The 17,640-nt window shown below is 45.4% G+C and overlaps 1 protein-coding gene across 9 annotated transcripts in view; it reads left to right on the forward strand.

The window, feature by feature from the left end:
- RGS8 (regulator of G protein signaling 8) overlaps positions 1–17,640 on the forward strand; it is a 76,013-nt gene that overhangs the window by 35,929 nt on the left and 22,444 nt on the right. For 6 of the 9 annotated variants that reach the window (XM_083507212.1, XM_083507213.1, XM_083507210.1 and 3 more), the window contains exon 2: positions 12,222–12,280. The exons of 1 other annotated variant lie outside the window; for it this stretch is intronic. In XM_083507212.1, coding sequence (XP_083363338.1) covers positions 12,222–12,280 — 59 coding nt within the window. Of the gene's footprint in view, positions 1–11,644; positions 11,988–12,221; positions 12,281–17,640 lie in introns of those variants that run through there. 2 more of the 9 variants (XM_083507209.1, XM_083507211.1) reach the window with 2 other exon arrangements.

A 17,640-nucleotide genomic window follows, 5' to 3' on the forward strand; every position in this document is an offset into this window, starting at 1 on the left:
GGAGCAAAAACTATGCAATAGATCTAGATTGTGCATTGACTCCATAGAAATTCAGAAATATTTGGTCTCCATTGATCCTGTTATCAAATGTTATGTGTGCACAGTTTATAATTTTTTTATCCCCATTCACCTCACTTTACCCTTAGAATCATAGAATCATAGAATCATAGAGTTGGAAGAGACCACAAGGGCCATCGAGTCCAACCCCCTGCCAAGCAGGAAACACCATCAGAGCACTCCTGACATATGGTTGTCAAGCCTCTGCTTAAAGACCTCCAAAGAAGGAGACGCCACCACACTCCTTGGCAGCAAATTCCACTGTCAAACAGCTCTTACTGTCAGGAAGTTCTTCCTAATGTTTAGGTGGAATCTTCTTTCTTGTAGTTTGGATCCATTGCTCCGTGTCTGCTTCTCTGGAGCAGCAGAAAACAACCTTTCTCCCTCCTCTATGTGACATCCTTTTATATATTTGAACATGGCTATCATATCACCCCTTAACCTCCTCTTCTCCAGGCTAAACATGCCCAACTCCCTTAGCCGTTCCTCATAAGGCATCGTTTCCAGGCCTTTGACCATTTTGGTTGCCCTCCTCTGGACACGTTCCAGTTTGTCAGTGTCCTTCTTGAACTGTGGTGCCCAGAACTGGACACAGTACTCCAGGTGAGGTCTGACCAGAGCAGAATACAGTGGCACTATTACTTCCCTTGATCTAGATGCTATACTCCTATTGATGCAGCCCAGAATTGCATTGGCCTTTTTAGCTGCCCTTGCTTACATTGAATCACATTTACCATCTCCAGTTTGGAGAGAGCCTTTGATTTGGTACCATCAACAAACTTCAATGCATTCAATCTTAATTGTGCTATTTCCCTTCCAGTTTGCATTTATTTTTTAATCTTGATTTGCAAACTTTCATGAATGTTCAGGGTCATTCACTCCCCTTCAGTTCAGCTGCAGGCTTTTTGTGTCATTTATTTGGTGCCTGCAACAAACGGCACCGAATTCAGTTACTGGTATTTGCTTTCATTCCATTTGTTTTGTTTTTCATTAGATTTGTGAAAACTTCTATTTAAGCCCCTCCCCCCCACTCTTGCTGGATGTGTGGTGTGCATGTGGTGGTTGCTTTTATTCATTTCCATTTCCTCACCCCCTGCTCACTTTTAGCTTTCTTGTTCAAAATTTCAATATGAGTAGGAAAATAAGAGTACCCCTAAACATATTTTTAGTAAAAAACCACTGGGTATTGTGCATTGTCTTAAAATAAGGTGCAACAGTTAATGCAATTTGCTAGAACATCAGCTGTGAGGCAGAACCCAGCAATTTTTGGTGGATCTAGGCTTGAGCCTCATGAGTTTGGGTCGTTCAGTACAAAAACTGTTCATTAATCCATTCTTTTTTTATTATTTAAATGGCTGGAGGGAACAACCTTGCAGTTTCTTTCTTCCTTCCTTCCTTCCTTCCTTCCTTCCTTCCTTCCTTCCTTCCTTCCTTCCTTCCTTCCAATGGCAGCATCTAAATAGCGCATTCATGACTGCAGCTTGAGGACTTCCAGTAGGTTGTGAGCTTAAGAAATGTCTGTTCTTTGGTTATACCCCCCCCCCCGCGAGTTTAAGATCTTTCAGATGTTTCACAACAAGCTCCATTTTTCTCCCAAGGAGGGTGCATTACAGACATTGATGTATTGACAGCCGCAGCAGCAACATGAGACTGGCAAGCTGTGGGAAGAGGTTAATGTTATTGTACTCGGCAGCTGAAAGTCAGGCTCTGCCTCTGCCCTGCGCTTGCTCTGTTCCACTCACATTCCCTTCTCTCCAAGCAAACCCATCAACACATTTGTCCCCATGAAGCTTAGCTACTCTCCTTGAATAGGGCACCCCCAATTCTCAAAGGGGAATGCACTAAAAAGGTGGAGGGCTTTTCCATTTATCATCTTCACTGCTGCTACTAACTGCTTTTCAGATGGGGAAGACCTGGATTTGAGATCCAGGTTTTGCCGCTGGGGGAAGCTGAGGATCACACTACGTGTCATGTGCAGCTTGCTGTTCTTCTTTCATTCAGGGGTGAGAACGTAGCTATTTGCCAAATACTGCATTTTAAGAATATTTAGACCAGGGTGGTCCAACTTCTCACACCAAGTGGGCTGCAAGAGGACTTTGAGACAGAGCCCACGGGCTGCACCCTGCCTTGTCACGTGGGAGGGGGAGTGAGGCCAACATTTGATGCCTCCCCCCCCCAGCCTGTATTCAAAATTCACCAGGCGCATTCTGTACCTAGCTATGAGCCACTTGCGAGCAAATGAATCTTTATTCAACATTCAACACATATTTACACAACAATCTTGCCATATTACAATTTATGCACAAACATTACACAAAAAAAGAAAAATACAATGAAAAAGAAAGAAGAAAATAAAAATAAAGAATGAAAACAAGAAGGATAAATTAAACTTCTGATTATTCTCAAGAAACAGAATCTCATTTGTTAATTTTACACAGTATCATATTATTATACTTTGTTTCCTTTATTTCATTCAAAGAGATATTCTTGGGTTTATTATCTGTACATTACAAGAGTTAGGAGGTTTTTGCTATCATAATAGGTTTTCAGATATTCTTTAAATACTATCCATTCCTTATTCACCTTCTGCATTGAGTACCCTCTAACTGTCCCCGTCATTATTTCCAATTGGATGTATTCTGTCATTTTAACTGCCATTCTAACTTTGTAGGTGTAATTTCACTCTTCCAATTCATTGCAACCAGAATCCTGGCAGCAGATGTTGTGTACATAAAAAGTGGTCTTACTTCTTTCTTAATTTCATTTGATGTTATCCCTAATAGAAAGGCCTCCGGTCTTTTTGTGAATGGGAATTTGACTATCTTTTTTAAATTCATTGTATACAATATCCCAAAACTCTTTAATTTTTTCACATTCCCATCACATATGCATGTATGAACCTCTCCCCTTTTTACATCTCCAACAAATTTCAGATCTATTCTTATACAGTTTGGCCGGGGTGAGGTGCCACCGGTAGAGCATTTTCGTAACATTTTCTCTTAGATTATAACACACTGTAAATCTATCGCCTCTTACTTTAAATTTATCTCTTAAAGAAATTTTTAAAATATTTGGATGACATTCAAGCCTAATGTCAAAAGTGCTTGTGTTATTAAAAGCTCTCCCATAGAAGCGGCCTCATCCCATCTGTGAGGATAAACAGCTCCCCGCCCTTGGAAAGGTCTGTGGTCATTTGAGCAGGAATTTTCCATAACCCTCTCCTCTTGCCTCAAAAGAGGCTTTTTAAAATATTGGCCCTTATGAAATGCAATTCTCTTTATTGTCCATTTAATCACATTTGCCACAGTGCCTGTATCAACACATGGGCACTGTTTTGTTCCTGATTTAATGCAACCCTGACCTGGGAAAACATAAAAGGGAAAATATTAGTCCATAATCATAGCTGGGCTTCCCAGTGGGCGACCTTCTGCATTAACAACCTGCTGGCAGGGAGTCAAAGCAATCAGGCTATGGACACCATGACCCAATAGAGTTCTTCAAATATAAATAATTTTGCTTATTAAACTTTTGAAAAACATGTTTTAAATTACCTTTTGGAATCAGCACATAAAATTCAGCCTCCACCCGACCCATGTCTCCCTGACTGCTGAAGCCCAGTTCTCAGGGCCAAAGTAGACGCTGTTTGGGAGATCTGTGATCAGCTGTTGCACCATCTATTCTGCCTTTGAAAGCAGCCAGTGAGGGAAGAAGGTTTGGGATGGGAGCCATGGCATTGGAGCAGGGGGGTTCATGGCATTTCTCCAGTTTCAGTCCCCCTCACCTGCTGCTTTTTGCCATGGCTCTCCATGGGTAGGAAAGAGGCAGGCATCTGCAGCTAAGAGCTCTTTGGGGAGGCAGTTAAATCAAGGAAATGGCATGGAGGGAAAGGATTCAGCGCCATTTCCCTACTGTTGCAACCCTGGTTTTAATCTCCCCCTGGTTGCTTTCAGGCACATACATGCCGCCTCTGATTTTGCCCTCAGTGAGGCAGGAAATGTGTATGCCTGGGCTGTGCCACCTTGGACCATAAGAGGGGGCTCATAGGACTGAATACTTGTCCAGCTACACACCAATTTTCTACATATTGTGGGTTATGTGTGGGGTTTTTGTATACTTATGCAGTCAGGTGATCTTTCACTTTTCATCTGAAGTGATATAGCCCAGACTCAGGGTTATCATCATAGTGGGAAGTAGGCCTAAGCCTATACCCACTTGCCCCAACTTCATCCCTTTCTACCCATAAGCCATGGGCTTCTCCCATTCCTCTCCTTCCCTCAGAATCCAGTCACTTACAAACAAGGAGTTGGAAGGGGATTCACGGTATGTGCGCTTCCCTTGGGAACGGTCCTGTCAGGCGTGAGCCAGCAGTAAATCACACCATGCAAGTTGAAGTTAACTCTTTATTAGCAAAAAACCACTATCAACACAGGAGTGTCAGACCTAATGATCACAGTCGAAAGATATAAAAATATAAAATAAAAATTGTCCAGTAGCACCTTAGAGACCAACTAAGTTTGTTCTTGGTGTAAGCTTTCATGTGCATGCACACTTCTTCAGATACCAGCATGCACACGAAAGCTTATACCAAGAACAAACTGAGTTGGTCTCTAAGGTGCTACTGGACAATTTATATATATATATATTGACTGCGTCAGACCAACACGGCTACCTACCTGAATCTAATGATCACAGCAACTCATCTCCAGCAGGTCTTGCCCCTATTAAGCAGTTGTTGTTCAATAACAACTGTAGGATTAGCTCTGGTCTGCAGGCCCACAAGGCCGTTTTGGGGAAGCCATGCCCACGCCCACCCAACTTACACCTGGTGTCATACATGATGTCAGATGAAGGGCTTCAAAGGAACAAACTGGGAGCTTAAAGTGAGCACCTTTCAGAGCTTTTATGTGACTGAGGTTTTGTGCAGGGCTGACACTGAACTTTAGTCGCTCCCAACCTAAGACCAACACCCTCTCAACCTGTTGTTTGCCACTGTTGCTGCAGCCAGTCACTGACCTCACCACCAACAGTTATGTTATAGTAGTAGGTGGTGGTGCTTGGCTCTGACCTATGGTGGGTTCACCATGTTAAATTACCAAAAATGCAATGACCAACCAAACATTGGGCTGGGGACTGCATTTTGGGTAGACATGGCAGGTGTCTGGGTCAGTTCCCATTCAAAAGCACAGCCATACCCATCACTAAAACACATCTGGTGGCCTGGGGATGCGTGAGGTGAGTGACTGGTGGTCAGTTGGTGAGGGATCCTGCTGAATCCCTTGGCAGGTGCCCAGTCTTGACGCCACCCCTGACGCCAACTCCGGTTTCATGCTAGCATTTTATCTCATTCTATGGCTCTGCTGTGCCTTATTTTATTGTGTTTCATGATGATTCATTGTTTTAAAATTGTGGCCTTTATCATCTTACATTTAGCTGTTCTGAGTGCACTGCTGAAGCATAGCCTATAAACATTCTGAATAAATAAAACAATACTTATATAAATATATCAGTTTGGTAGGCAGCTTATCTCTGATGCCTGCCTTGGGACTCAACTTTTGCTGCCACTGGGATCAACAATGGAAAAGGGTTGGGGAGAAAGAATAGCATGACAAAAGATCTGAACATTTTTGAGAGTGGGGACTGGAAAAAAGGCAGTCACAGCGTTTGGAGGGCAAGATATACTCTATCTCATACCTGAAAATATTTACAATTATGCTATATAAAATTGTTTGGTGGCCATTTGCCACCAGGCAGATCCCCTGGAAGTGCATTACCTGAGATTCCCAGTGCTCAGGAGGCCTCAGCACCCTGCAGAGATTCCTCTCTCTTCTCAGCATAAATTATGAAAAGGAAACAAAGGAATGCATATTTGCTGGATGTATATAATTCATATGAGTGAAAGCATTCATATTTTCTTGATGGAAGATTAGATTTCCAGGGCACAGAATGTTGATTGGCACCAAGTGTATACGGCCCTGATTCTTTGGGTGCTTCTAGATGAGCCATTTATTGAGCATTTATTCTGATTTGTCTGTAGCATACTCTCCAACATTCATCAGATGGAAGTAGGGACATTCTATTCTACATCAGTATCACTGCTTGAACATTTCCTCCTGGTCAAGTACAAAAGCTATTGGAGGAAACACACAAAACTGCAGGATTTAAGCTAAGGTTACCAGATTTTTTTCAATGAATCCGGGGACACTTTTCAACTTCAGTCGAATTCGGTGGCTTTTGTCAGGGGACTGATTTGTAAATTCGGGGACTGTCCCCAGGAAACGGGGACAACTGGTAACCTTACTTTAAGCACAGACTAGAGTGGGAAAGGAAACCCCAAATACACCTAACTGTGTGTGTGGAGGCTGTGTGATATGCATTGATGAGTATTTTGGAAGCATGGTAACTTTGAACAACCATTATTGTTGTGATATGGAGTATCCCAGTGCTTATTTCAGGGTCCAGGGACATATAAACCTTTGAGTTTGGGGATATATAAACTTCCATTTTTTTGCGTGTTCAGACCCAGAGACCTCCCCTCTAAATAAATTCACACTTGACTCAAATTTTAGCTTGGTTTTTTGGCAGAATTTAGACCACAACTTTCTTGGTTACAGAAAGTGACTGGTTGCTTAGGCTCTGGTTCAACTAGCACCCTGCCATGCAGGTAGTGATGACCCAGGGTACCAGCATAGGTCAGCCAAGGGTGAACAGCTGGATAAGTGGAAAGCCGGGAACGGGCTAACTCCACCACCCAAATGCCCCCCTGGACTCAGGCACGGGCACAACCCCCTCTCAGGGGATGACCAAACCATTGAGTCCGTGAATTCCTTTAACGGAATACCCTTCACATAGGGATGGCGAGAGTGTTCTCCCATCCCTATCACCTGAACCAGAGCCTATCCGCAACCTTACAAGTTGCGACGATTTGCTGCGCGGCAGGCGAAACCCAAATGGCACCAGCCAATCAGCCAAGTGGGGAAAATTCCTGTCGTGCCCCTGTCCCAATGACAGAAGACACATGACGGCATAACCAGGTCAAGCGCGCAAGCCCTAAAAGTAGGGAGAGGTGGGCAGGTGTTCCAATGCACGCACCAAAAGAGGAAGCTCTGGGTCACGTGCATGGGTATATATAGGTCCTTTGATCCATTTGGACTGCGCCCCATTGGCCAGATTGAACGCAACATCAAGGGACCTACCAATCGGGTGGCTGACCAATTTTACCCACCCACAACACAGGGGATTGGTCTCCAGGTCTCACCGCAACACGTGCTCTCTTTTAGGGAGGACACAATTTAATGTTTCAAACTTCTGAGCAAATTAGGAATGTGTAAACAGCCGCAGCATCCTAGTGCTGTGGTGAATGCTGAATGGATCAGCTACATAGGAATCACCCACCTCCCCGGGACCACCTGCCTCAGCTGCTTTGGTCGTCCCCCTCCCCCAAATGCACAAAACAAGATTTCAGAAGGCACTATCAATTCAGCTCATGAGAAAGATCAATGCTTTTCCCCCATCCACATGAGAAGTCAGGCAGGAAGGGGCTTTGGAGGGAGGCATTATTGCTTCGGAGGACCCCTCCCCATCTCCTCAAATCCCTTTCCTCTCTAGTAATCTAGTCCAGTTCATTTTAAGCCACAGAGAGAGCCAAGCTGCAGGATCAGATTCAGCTCTCTCTGCATCTCTCTCAAAGCAGGAGCCAAAGAGAAAATGGCCACCACACATACACAGGTGGTGGCAGCTCAGGGACACTTCAGGTTCCCAAACAAAACTGGCAATGAAAGGAAGGGCAGCAATGCAAAGAAACTGGGCAGAGACCTAAGAGGTTTAGATGCAGAGCAGACCCTCCTTGTCCCGTGTGATGCTGCTGAGCAGTTTGTAAGAGCATGCAAATGAGAACCCAAACTAGATTGCTGCTTCTCTCTTTCCCTGGCCAGGAGATGGAAGGAGCAATGGATGAAAAGGTGGGGAAAGATTTTGGGTTTTTTGGGGTGGGGGGAAACTTGCAATTGGGAATTTGGGATTCTGCATGACAAATAGAGAAGCCGTGATGGCTTAAGGGTTTGTGTGAGGGTCTCCACATTTTCATTGCAATGGGAGACTATGTTGCGGGCAGGTTAGAGGACGTGGTGTTGAAGCAAGTGTTATTCCACAGTTTCCAGCACATATTTCTGCTGCTTTTCTTATCACAGAAAAACAAGACAGTCCTCCTGAAGGTTTTTTGGGGGAAGCAGAGATAGATGACTCTGGGCCCTTCTTCCACACAACCTGTTGGTTGAGAATTCCTCATGGAAAATAGTAAGAGTTTGGAGGCACCTTTGGCCACACTCTGAAAAACTATGCTGCTGGGTTTACACCAGTTGTATTGTTGTAATTTTGTTTGTTTTCATCCTTGGATGCTGCCAATAAAAAAAAGGTTATAGGGCAGCCAGTTTATAAAGTGTATATACATATAAACAAAGGCAAATAAACAAGAAGAATTGGCACAGAGAGCCAATGTGAAGTAGTGGAGAACCAGGAGATTATGAGGGAAAGGGGACCCCTGTGCTGAGCTCAAACACCATCACGGCAAGGACGTCATGACAATAAAAACTGGAGGAATGAGGCAAGAAGCAAGGATGTGCTGGTGCTTTTCTGCACTAGAGAAATAAAAGGTAGAATTCCACAAAAACTGGCCAGAATAATCCCTCATTAGGAGACTCTCTGACACAGCAGCATCTGGCTTCCCCACACTGGCTATTTAATTTGACAACATTGGCTGCTTAATGCTCATTCATTACATATCCTCAAACATTTCTCCGATGAAAATAGGGACATCCTAAGAAAAAGTGGGACATTCTGGGATCAAATCAGAAACCTGGACGGCACCTCTAAATCAGGGATGTCCCTGAAAAATAGGGACACTTGGAGGGTCGGAGCCAATGCCATCTCCTTGAAAACACATCAGAATGAATGCTCAGTAAAGAGGTCATCTGGAAGCACCCTAAGGAGCCTGGCGCATGGACAGAACCGGCCGGCCACATCTCCGTCCCCTGCTTTGAAAGAGGATATACAAAGAGCTATCAGGCTTTCCCAGGCTTCAGCTTCACTTAGTGTATATATGGCCAGGAACGCTGTAAGCTGCCAAACTGAGAAATATTGAATCCTTTCCCTCCAATAATGTTGGGTTACTGCTGCAAAAACAGCTGCTTAAGGCTGTGACAAACAGAGCAACTTGACAACAGCTATTTTACTAGAGGCAAAGAAGGTTATGATGATGTCTTTTGGCAGACCCGCTTCTGCTGGATTGACTACATGACACAAGTGATTCAAATGCCCTTCATCAGTTATAAATGGGAAAAGCAAAGCTAAGGCTCTTACATCAGCTAGGATGGAGAAAGCAGACTGAAAACAAAAATTGGTGCTACAAGGGATGTGAAAGAAGCAATTGCTTTAAGCTGCAGCAGAAGCCCTTTTAACTTGGGGTGAAGACAAAATTGTACCAGCAGGGCACCAAAGGCTTTTGGATACTACCTTTTCACCAACCTTACAGCTCATAGGTTTTTTTCCAGTTCTTGGGCTAACAAACTGGTTCTGCAGTCTTGAATGGGTTATCTAAACAACTTGATTGTAAAGGAATAGTGAAACACGATAAACTAGGAATCCTGCTATGATTTACCACACTCTTTAGGAGCTAGTTTTATGGACATCAAAGAAGGGTTTTTTAGTGCATTCAGTCACAATAATTAATCTGTGGATGCAAATCATAGCAGCAGAGACCGAGGCTCTTTCAAATGACCTGTTCATTTAGTATTCATCCAGATTTGTTTGCACCAAATTTGCATGAAGTTAAACAGTATTGCTGTTTATTAAGCGTTCATTCTGATTTGCATATGCAGTTTATATTAACCTACACCAGTTCATTTTGCCTTCACTTTTCTCATCACAAAAATATGTGGTGGTTTTTTTCTGTTTTGGAAGTGGATTTGCACCCCATTAACATTTCAGGTGGGGAAGTCAGGGCACCCCCCATCCCACTGACCCTGTCGCTCGCCTGCCTGCCCCCTCCCTGCCACTGTCCCCTCCCTTGCCCCCTTTCATCTTTCTCCGTGGCCTCCTCCTCTGCAGCCTCAGGAGAGGTGACACCAGCCTGCATAACCTCCACTGCCTCTGCTCTTCTGGAAGCTTCTGGAAGTACTGCCAAGGAAGTAGGAAGGAGTGTGCAGGGGTCTTCCATCTTTTGATCCTGTGCTCTTGTGTGAGCCATTTGGCCCATGCCACAGCCGTGGTGTAGCTGGGGGGTTGGGGAGGGGCAGGTCACTCCAAGTGACTCACAACTTGGGAACACGGGTCATTTCCCAAACACGGGCTTCCAGCTGTTTTTGCACTATAATTCCCATAATTCCTGAGGACTGGTCCTACTAGTTGGAGATGATGGGAAGTGGGGAACTTTAGAAGCAACTTGGAAGGGGAATTTTTAAAGGTCTAAGAGGCTATATTTCCACACTTTACTTTGCTGCATTGTTCATGATTTTAAGTTTCTGCTGTGGTTCTCTCACCAAAGAGTTCTTGCCTCAAACCTGGATCTTTCCATCCAGGGAATTCTCCGTCTATTATTATACCTAGTATTTTCTTCTTTAACAAAAATACAAACCAATAAAAAAACAGTATGTCCAAAAAATACTATTCATTGGACAGTTTAAAATCTATTTGTCATGTAAACAGGTGGCAGAGAAAGTCAGAGGAATAAATGGGTTACAGACAGATGTAAGGAAGCTGTGGGCCAGCTAGGGAAAGCCTAAAAGTAAACTATTACCCAGGCCTGACCTAGTGAGAGTATGTATAACTGGGTCTTGTCAGGCTGAAGCAATGGTCTGCCTGGGGGTGGAACCATTCTGAAGCCAATAGTATCCGTATGGTCCTTCACTATGCAACTTTGAATGGTTTCACAAGAGCCAGAAGATCTCGGTCAAGTTGTGGCTGACCCTGATGTTTGTCAAGGTGTCAATACAGGAATCCCGGATTTTTGCCTTTGCCTGATCAAGTATCCTCCTGCTTGCTACACTCCGAATCCTGGCAACAGTTCTGGCTTTAGAAATTAACCCCAGGGACCCTGGCCAAGAGGACATCTGCTGCAGGGCTGGTCCTGAGTGTGACTATCCTTGGACCAAAGTTCACCACTCATTTATCACCCAATAAATATGTGACCACCAAGTTGAGATGGTGAGAAGCCCCAGGTGACTTCTGTTGGGCATGGGCTACAACTAGGGAAATCCCTTCATTGCACAGGGCGGCATGTGATGGCCTTCAAAGCTCCTTCCACCTCTAGAGGAAAAGAGCGTGAGAGGAAGTGAGACAGAGGTGTGCCTGAGCTGGCAGGAGATCTGGACTGATGATGGGAGTCAGGTGAGAGGAAGCATAAGAAAATGTGAGATCACACCCAGGCCGATGAACTGAGGAGGAATTCACACATTTCTATTTAGTTGACTCTGAATCACATTTTTTATTTTTTAAAAATGGCTGTGTATTTATCACACGAGTGCTCCCAATAAGAAACCCGCCTTGCTGTTTAATAGATGCAATTTGACTTCACTGGCACTGGCGCTCTTTAATGAAACTCGCTGATGTTCTTTTCCTCAACCCCACTCCACCAGCTGCCTTGCACAGAAACCTCCATGGATTTACCATCCTCTCCTAAACCCACCAAGGACTTATTTAAATACTTATTTAAATACAGGCTAGTGCTTTGTTCTAACTGCTGAAGCGAGGACCAAATGGACGTTTACGGGGGGACGGGACTCCCATCTGAATCCTCCCAGCAAACGGTTTATCAGACATTTACTGCGTACCCTGAGTGGTGGATTACTTTAATTTAGTAGAAGCAAAGGGATTTGAATGCCATCAGGTTAACAAGGAGCAGGAGGATGAAGGAGGATGCTTCAAAATGCTCCGATCAGGTGGGCACTTCTCAAATCCTACCAATGGAAATGTTGTGAGCCAGCTCTGCAGCGCTAGCCAAACCTCAAGCCTGCTCAGTTAGGCTGCTTTAGTGTTTACTGGATGTGATATGCAGAGAGGTTTCAGCAGAACCGTTGCTTAGGGAAATAGGGGGAGGGGGAGGCAGGGAGGTGTGTCGTCGCTGTCTGTGGGTTTTGCTCCCAGCTTAAGAGATTGCTCTCTTCTCTCCATAGAGCCTCTCTGACCACACAATTGGCAAAGACCTCCAGAGCACGAGGACAGGGCAAAGGCAGTGAGTATCTTTGCTTGGTCTCTAGGGTTGTCTGTCTGGGGTGCACGATCCATGTTGAATGTGTCTGCTCTCTCCTGAATGTTTGTATTTGATGGGCATTCTTCCTGTCATTGCCCCCTCCACCACCTTTTTAGACAGACATTTCTGTTCTTCCGTTTTGTCCTTTGCTGCTGTTTCCCCCATAGTTTTCCCCATCCAAATATATTAAATGATGCCTTTGGTGATGGTGCAATAATCTCTTGTCCAAGTTGGGTGTCACATAATGGGGAGACTTCCCCCACCCCTTCCCCCACCCGAGACCTCAAAATCTGCACCTGGGTGCACTTGAAAGAGTTGCCTGTGCACCTGCTCCCTTTATTGCAAAGGGAAAAGGAGATTCCTTCATAGGGGAAAGCAAATGCCTAATAGATGGGACCACCCAGGTGGTTTTCCCTACAAAATAAACAACCTCTTTTTATAAAACAACAACAGCCACCCTTTGTGCCATCCCTGCTGTTGTTAAGAATAGCGGTGGAATGGGAGAGATGGGAGACTTTGCCGCAAATGCTTTTGCCTGTTACTGTGAAATCATGAATAAACTAAAACCCTTTTGGAATCCAGGAGGAGCGGAAGAGAATTTAAAACAAACCCTGGAGCTGTTTCACCTGTGCCCTGATGGACGGGAGGTGCCTTGGCGGACAGGATGGAGACAGGTTGTGGAGGGGGGTGGGCCAGATCAGATGCACCCAAAATGAGGTCAAATAACACCAGGACAAAACTTTGATGTGCTTGCAGGTTTATGGTTGTCTGAAAGCTGCTATATTCTCTGCCCACCACCCTGTTCCAAGATTTTGCAGCACAGGGAAGGTCAAATTATTGTTCGGCCACAGAGGCCTGTGCAAGCGCAAAGACAGGGAGGAAGAGAGGACCCAGTTTCTCACATGGGCAGCTCCAGCCAGGGGAATCCAGGGAAAGCATCCTCACGTGCTGCAGCCTCATGTGGCAATGGGTTGGGTGGGCTGAGAGTGCGCTAATGAGGAAATTCAAAAGGGCTTAGGGAATTACAGGGGTTGATTTCAGCAAAAATACAGCACAAGGCAGACGGTTGGGATAAGGATTAAAATGAATGCACTTGCTGGCATTTAATGCAATCCCTCCTCCATTAGTTAGAAGAGAAGAGGCGCTGTGTGTGTGTGTGTGTGTGTGTGTGTGTGTGTGTGTACATAATCAGATTTTTAAGTGCATGCTGGGATTGGTCCCTGCTTGCGCTTGCCTACTTTGGATTTCTGAAGACCTTCAGGCCCATCTCCTTGCCTCTGCACTGTCAGTCTTTTCTATCTGCTTTATGTTTATCCTTCCTGCTGAAGCACAAAAGGAGAGCTGTTTTGCAGATGAGTCCACTTGTGCAGTGCCAAGTAAGATCTACCTAATAACTGCATCCATTTTTCCAGTCTCTATTCGTTTCCATGGGGTGTTAGGGGAGGGGTGGTGCCTCTGGTGGGGTGCATGACATGCTCCTTCTGGGGTAGTTTGTCCACCTTTGATTCTCACTCTGCACTCACCTCTCACCTGTGGCTCCTAGAAGCTGTCAGCAGGTCACAGCAGCCACAGGTGAGGGTAGCCAATGGGTCTCAAACCCTCAGTGAATTAAGGACTTCTCCATCCGAAGACAGGATCTGGCAGATTGAGTGGACAAGACCAGTAGTGGGTCCAATGGCCAAGAAGGAGGTTTCTGCAGGTGCTGTAGAATGAAGTGAGGGCCAGGTGGGGCTTGCCAACCTGGGAAGGACAATTCTGATCCGAAACCTCCACTGCCTTGCCATGCAAAACAATGTGGGAGGTTTGGAGGAAGGCAACTTGAGAATGGGCCTTTTCAGTGTTGGCCCCATGCTTATGGAATGCTCTCCCCAGGGAGGCACACGCAGCACCACCTTTATCCAGTTTTGGGCACAAGGCCTTGGCTTCTGGGCCTTTATTTGAAAGGTGGCATTGTGGCATCTTTTAATGCAGTGAGACATGCAATCCTGCCTTTTATCTGTCTAGTTGTGTTTTTAGGTTTTCACTGTTATTATTAACTGGTTGTAATGTCTCTTTGGGTTATTTTGTAAGAAAAGCAACTAACAAATGCCATTCATTCATACACAGTTGTCCCACTCCATTTGCTCCATGTTCCTCTGCCAGCATCAACCCTTAGCATTTAAGTCACACATTTCAAGGTTACACAGTGCTTTGTATACATCATTCCAAAGGTCCTAAGGACACCAGCCCTGTAAGGTGGGCGAATATTACATCCATGTTATGAAATGCCAAGGCTGAGAGAAGAGCAACTTGCCTAAGGCCACTGAAAGTGTTTGAGGCAGAGATGACACCTGAGCCGGTGTCTTCCTGCTTCTTACTCTTGGCCCTTAACATCACCTCTCCTTTCCATTAACCCCCAAATTGCAGATAGGAGGCTGAGGCAGAGAGATAGACAAAGGCTTATTTAGGATCACAGATGCAGTTGCCTTCAATTTGGGCTCCTCTTTAACTCCAACCTGTAGCATGAACCTAACTCTTAATTGGGGTTTTTTGGTCCATGGGACTTCAAGTCTCTTCAACGCTGATCATGCTGGCTGGGGCTGATAGGAATTGGAGCCTAGTAATATGTGGAGCAGATTTCCAATCCCTGAGAGGTGCCCAATGTTCTCCTCTTGAGCACTTTGGTAACCACATGCAAACAGGGGCGGGCCTTGCTAATCTTTGGTAATACAGTGGTACCTTGGGTTACATATGCTTCAGGTTACAGACTCTGCTAACCCAGAAATAGTGCTTCAGGTTAAGAACTTTGCTTCAGGATGAGAACAGAAATTGTGCTCTGGCGGTGTGGCGGCAGCAGGAGGCCCCATTACCTAAAGTGGTGCTTCAGGTTAAGAACAGTTTCAGGTTAAGAACGGACCTCCAGAACGAATTACGTTCTTAACCCGAGGTACCACTGTATAGTGCCTGGAGCAAGGTCAACATTTGGCGTCTCCAAATGGATCTTCTCAGTTTTGTACCCTCTCAGCTCAATGCTGCACGGCTTTAAATCCAAGGAGGTGAAAAGCTGCGCTTGATAAAATTCTCACTTCCACACAAATATAAAACATTAAGGTGCTCTGTGCTGGTGTCTGGCCGAGACTCTCCTCCTTGCAACTCTCTCATTTTCTTATGTAGAAAAGTGTGGAGCTGCACTAAGAAGTTTGGGTGAGGCAAGATTTGAATTGGAAACTTCCAGCCTCGTTCTCTTAAGACAAAACAAGATGCTACAGGGGAACTGAAGTGTAGTTGGTTCCCGTGAAGGAAGACACAGTGATAACAGCAAGAACCTTTATTGAACTAACCAGTGCTTTTTCTCTTTAAAAAATGTTTAGGGGTACTCTCATTTTGACTCAAGAAAATCACGATTTTATAGTTCAAATAGGGGAAAAGAAATACAGTGGTACCTCGCAAGCCGAATGCCTCGCAAGACGAAAAACGAGTTTCCCGTTTTTTTAGTCATTCCGCAAGACGAATTTCCCTATGGGCTTGCTTCGCAAGACGAAACGTCTTGCGAGTTCTTGCGAGTTTGTTTCCTTTTTCTTAAAGCCACTAAGCTGTTAATAGCCGCTAAGCCGTTAATAGCCGCTAAGCCGCTAAGACGTTAATAGCCGCTAAGCCGCTAATAGCCGTGCTTTGCAAGACGAAAAAACCGCAAGACGAAGAGACTCGCGGAACGGATTAATTTCGTCTTGCGAGGCACCACTGTACAGTAAATGGACAAAAGTACAAAGAGTCACAAAATGTTTAGGGGTGTGCGTACCTCTCCATCCCCCAGGAAAAAAAGCACTGGAACTAACAGAACTGGACAACAGGGGTAAAGCAACTGGGCCACTCTCACTCTCAACGTGATTGGCTGTCTAAACTTCCAAGCTCCGAATCATAACTCAGAGTTTAAGGGCCAATGGCAGTGACCCAAATACTGAAATATTCAGTGATTGGATATCATGTATTGAATCAGAACACAAGGGCTCAAAATCCTTAGTCCAGATTCAAGATCAGGCAAACAATACCACTGAATACATCAAAGGAGGCATGTTGTAAAAGTCATATGTGAACTGAGGGGGAGTATTTTCAGGGGCGAATTGGCAGGTGGTCTCTATTTAGCATTGGCCTGCTACTCTTTCCCCTTGACCTTGTGTGTGTTCTGCATAAAGGCCCCAGGAGGTGGGGGACTTGCTGGCAGATTCCTCAGTGCATGCATGTGAACAACTGAGGCTGTTAAAGGACCTGAATCCATTCATGTGCCATCAAGTCCTCCTGCTATTTCATTCTCAGGCCAGTTCAAATGCCAGCCAGCTTCTCCATGTTCCTGCCCAGCAACCTCACCTTGATGTCAAGGAGTAGCAAGGGCAAAGAATCATAGAATTGTGGAGGTGGGAGGGACCTTGAGGGCCATCTAGTCCAGCCTCCTGGAGGGGCTCAAACCTGCAACCTTGGTGTTATCAGTACCATGCTCTAACCAACTCCTTATCCAGTTCAGTCCTGAGCTGAGACTGCCTTGCTTGCTGAACAACATTGCACTGCAACCCCTCAGCGTCTCCTCCATGGGCCACCCAGGGGCATGGGCGTAGCCGGGGGGGGCAGGAAGGTGCAGCTGCCCCCTAAATCAATAAAAATACATAGCAAACTGAGGTTCTGCCCTCCCCTAGCAAAAGGCCCGCCCCTCCTAACAAAAATCCTGACTACACCCATGCTCAGGGGAAGGGAGAACAGCTTGCTAGGGTTCTTACCAATTCTGTGTTCTGAAAAGCTACAAGGAAGGTCAGCTGTCGCTTCCAGGAGGTGAGAGAGTTTGCTGCGTTGAGGACAGTTGCCCTCCTTTTGCAAAAAATACTACAATTTGCAGTATCAGAACCCAGCATGGTTACTCTTTCTTCCCTGAAGTACTGGCTCCTGGAAACTGTGTTTGCCACTCTCACAAGTCAGTTGGGGAAGGAATTAACAAACGGAGATGGCCTGCGGTGCAACACTTTTGATGCCACAAAGAAATAACCTCTCTTGAATGTTTCTCCCCCCAGCCAGAGAGAGATCTGATCTATCTTCTCATTGATGTGGCACCTCACTACTTTTTAAAGAATATGACCTGCACCACCCCATTCTGCCACCTTAGGGCTCTACCATTTTATGCTGCTGGTAAAATGGGATAGCCTTATTTCCAGATAATTCTGAATGGAAGCATGTCAAGCTCATTTCCCCCTGCCTTGTCCTCCCCCCCCCTTTGGCTCCCCACATTTCCCCTGCCTTTCCCCCATCTTGGCCATTGCCAGCCATGCACCTTCCACCATAAGGTCCCACACCAGCTCTGTTTTGTTGCAGTCTCCCTG

Source organism: Podarcis liolepis (genome assembly GCF_965112155.1).
Source record: "Podarcis liolepis genome assembly, chromosome: 6".
Classification (NCBI taxonomy): Eukaryota; Metazoa; Chordata; class Lepidosauria; order Squamata; family Lacertidae; genus Podarcis; species Podarcis liolepis.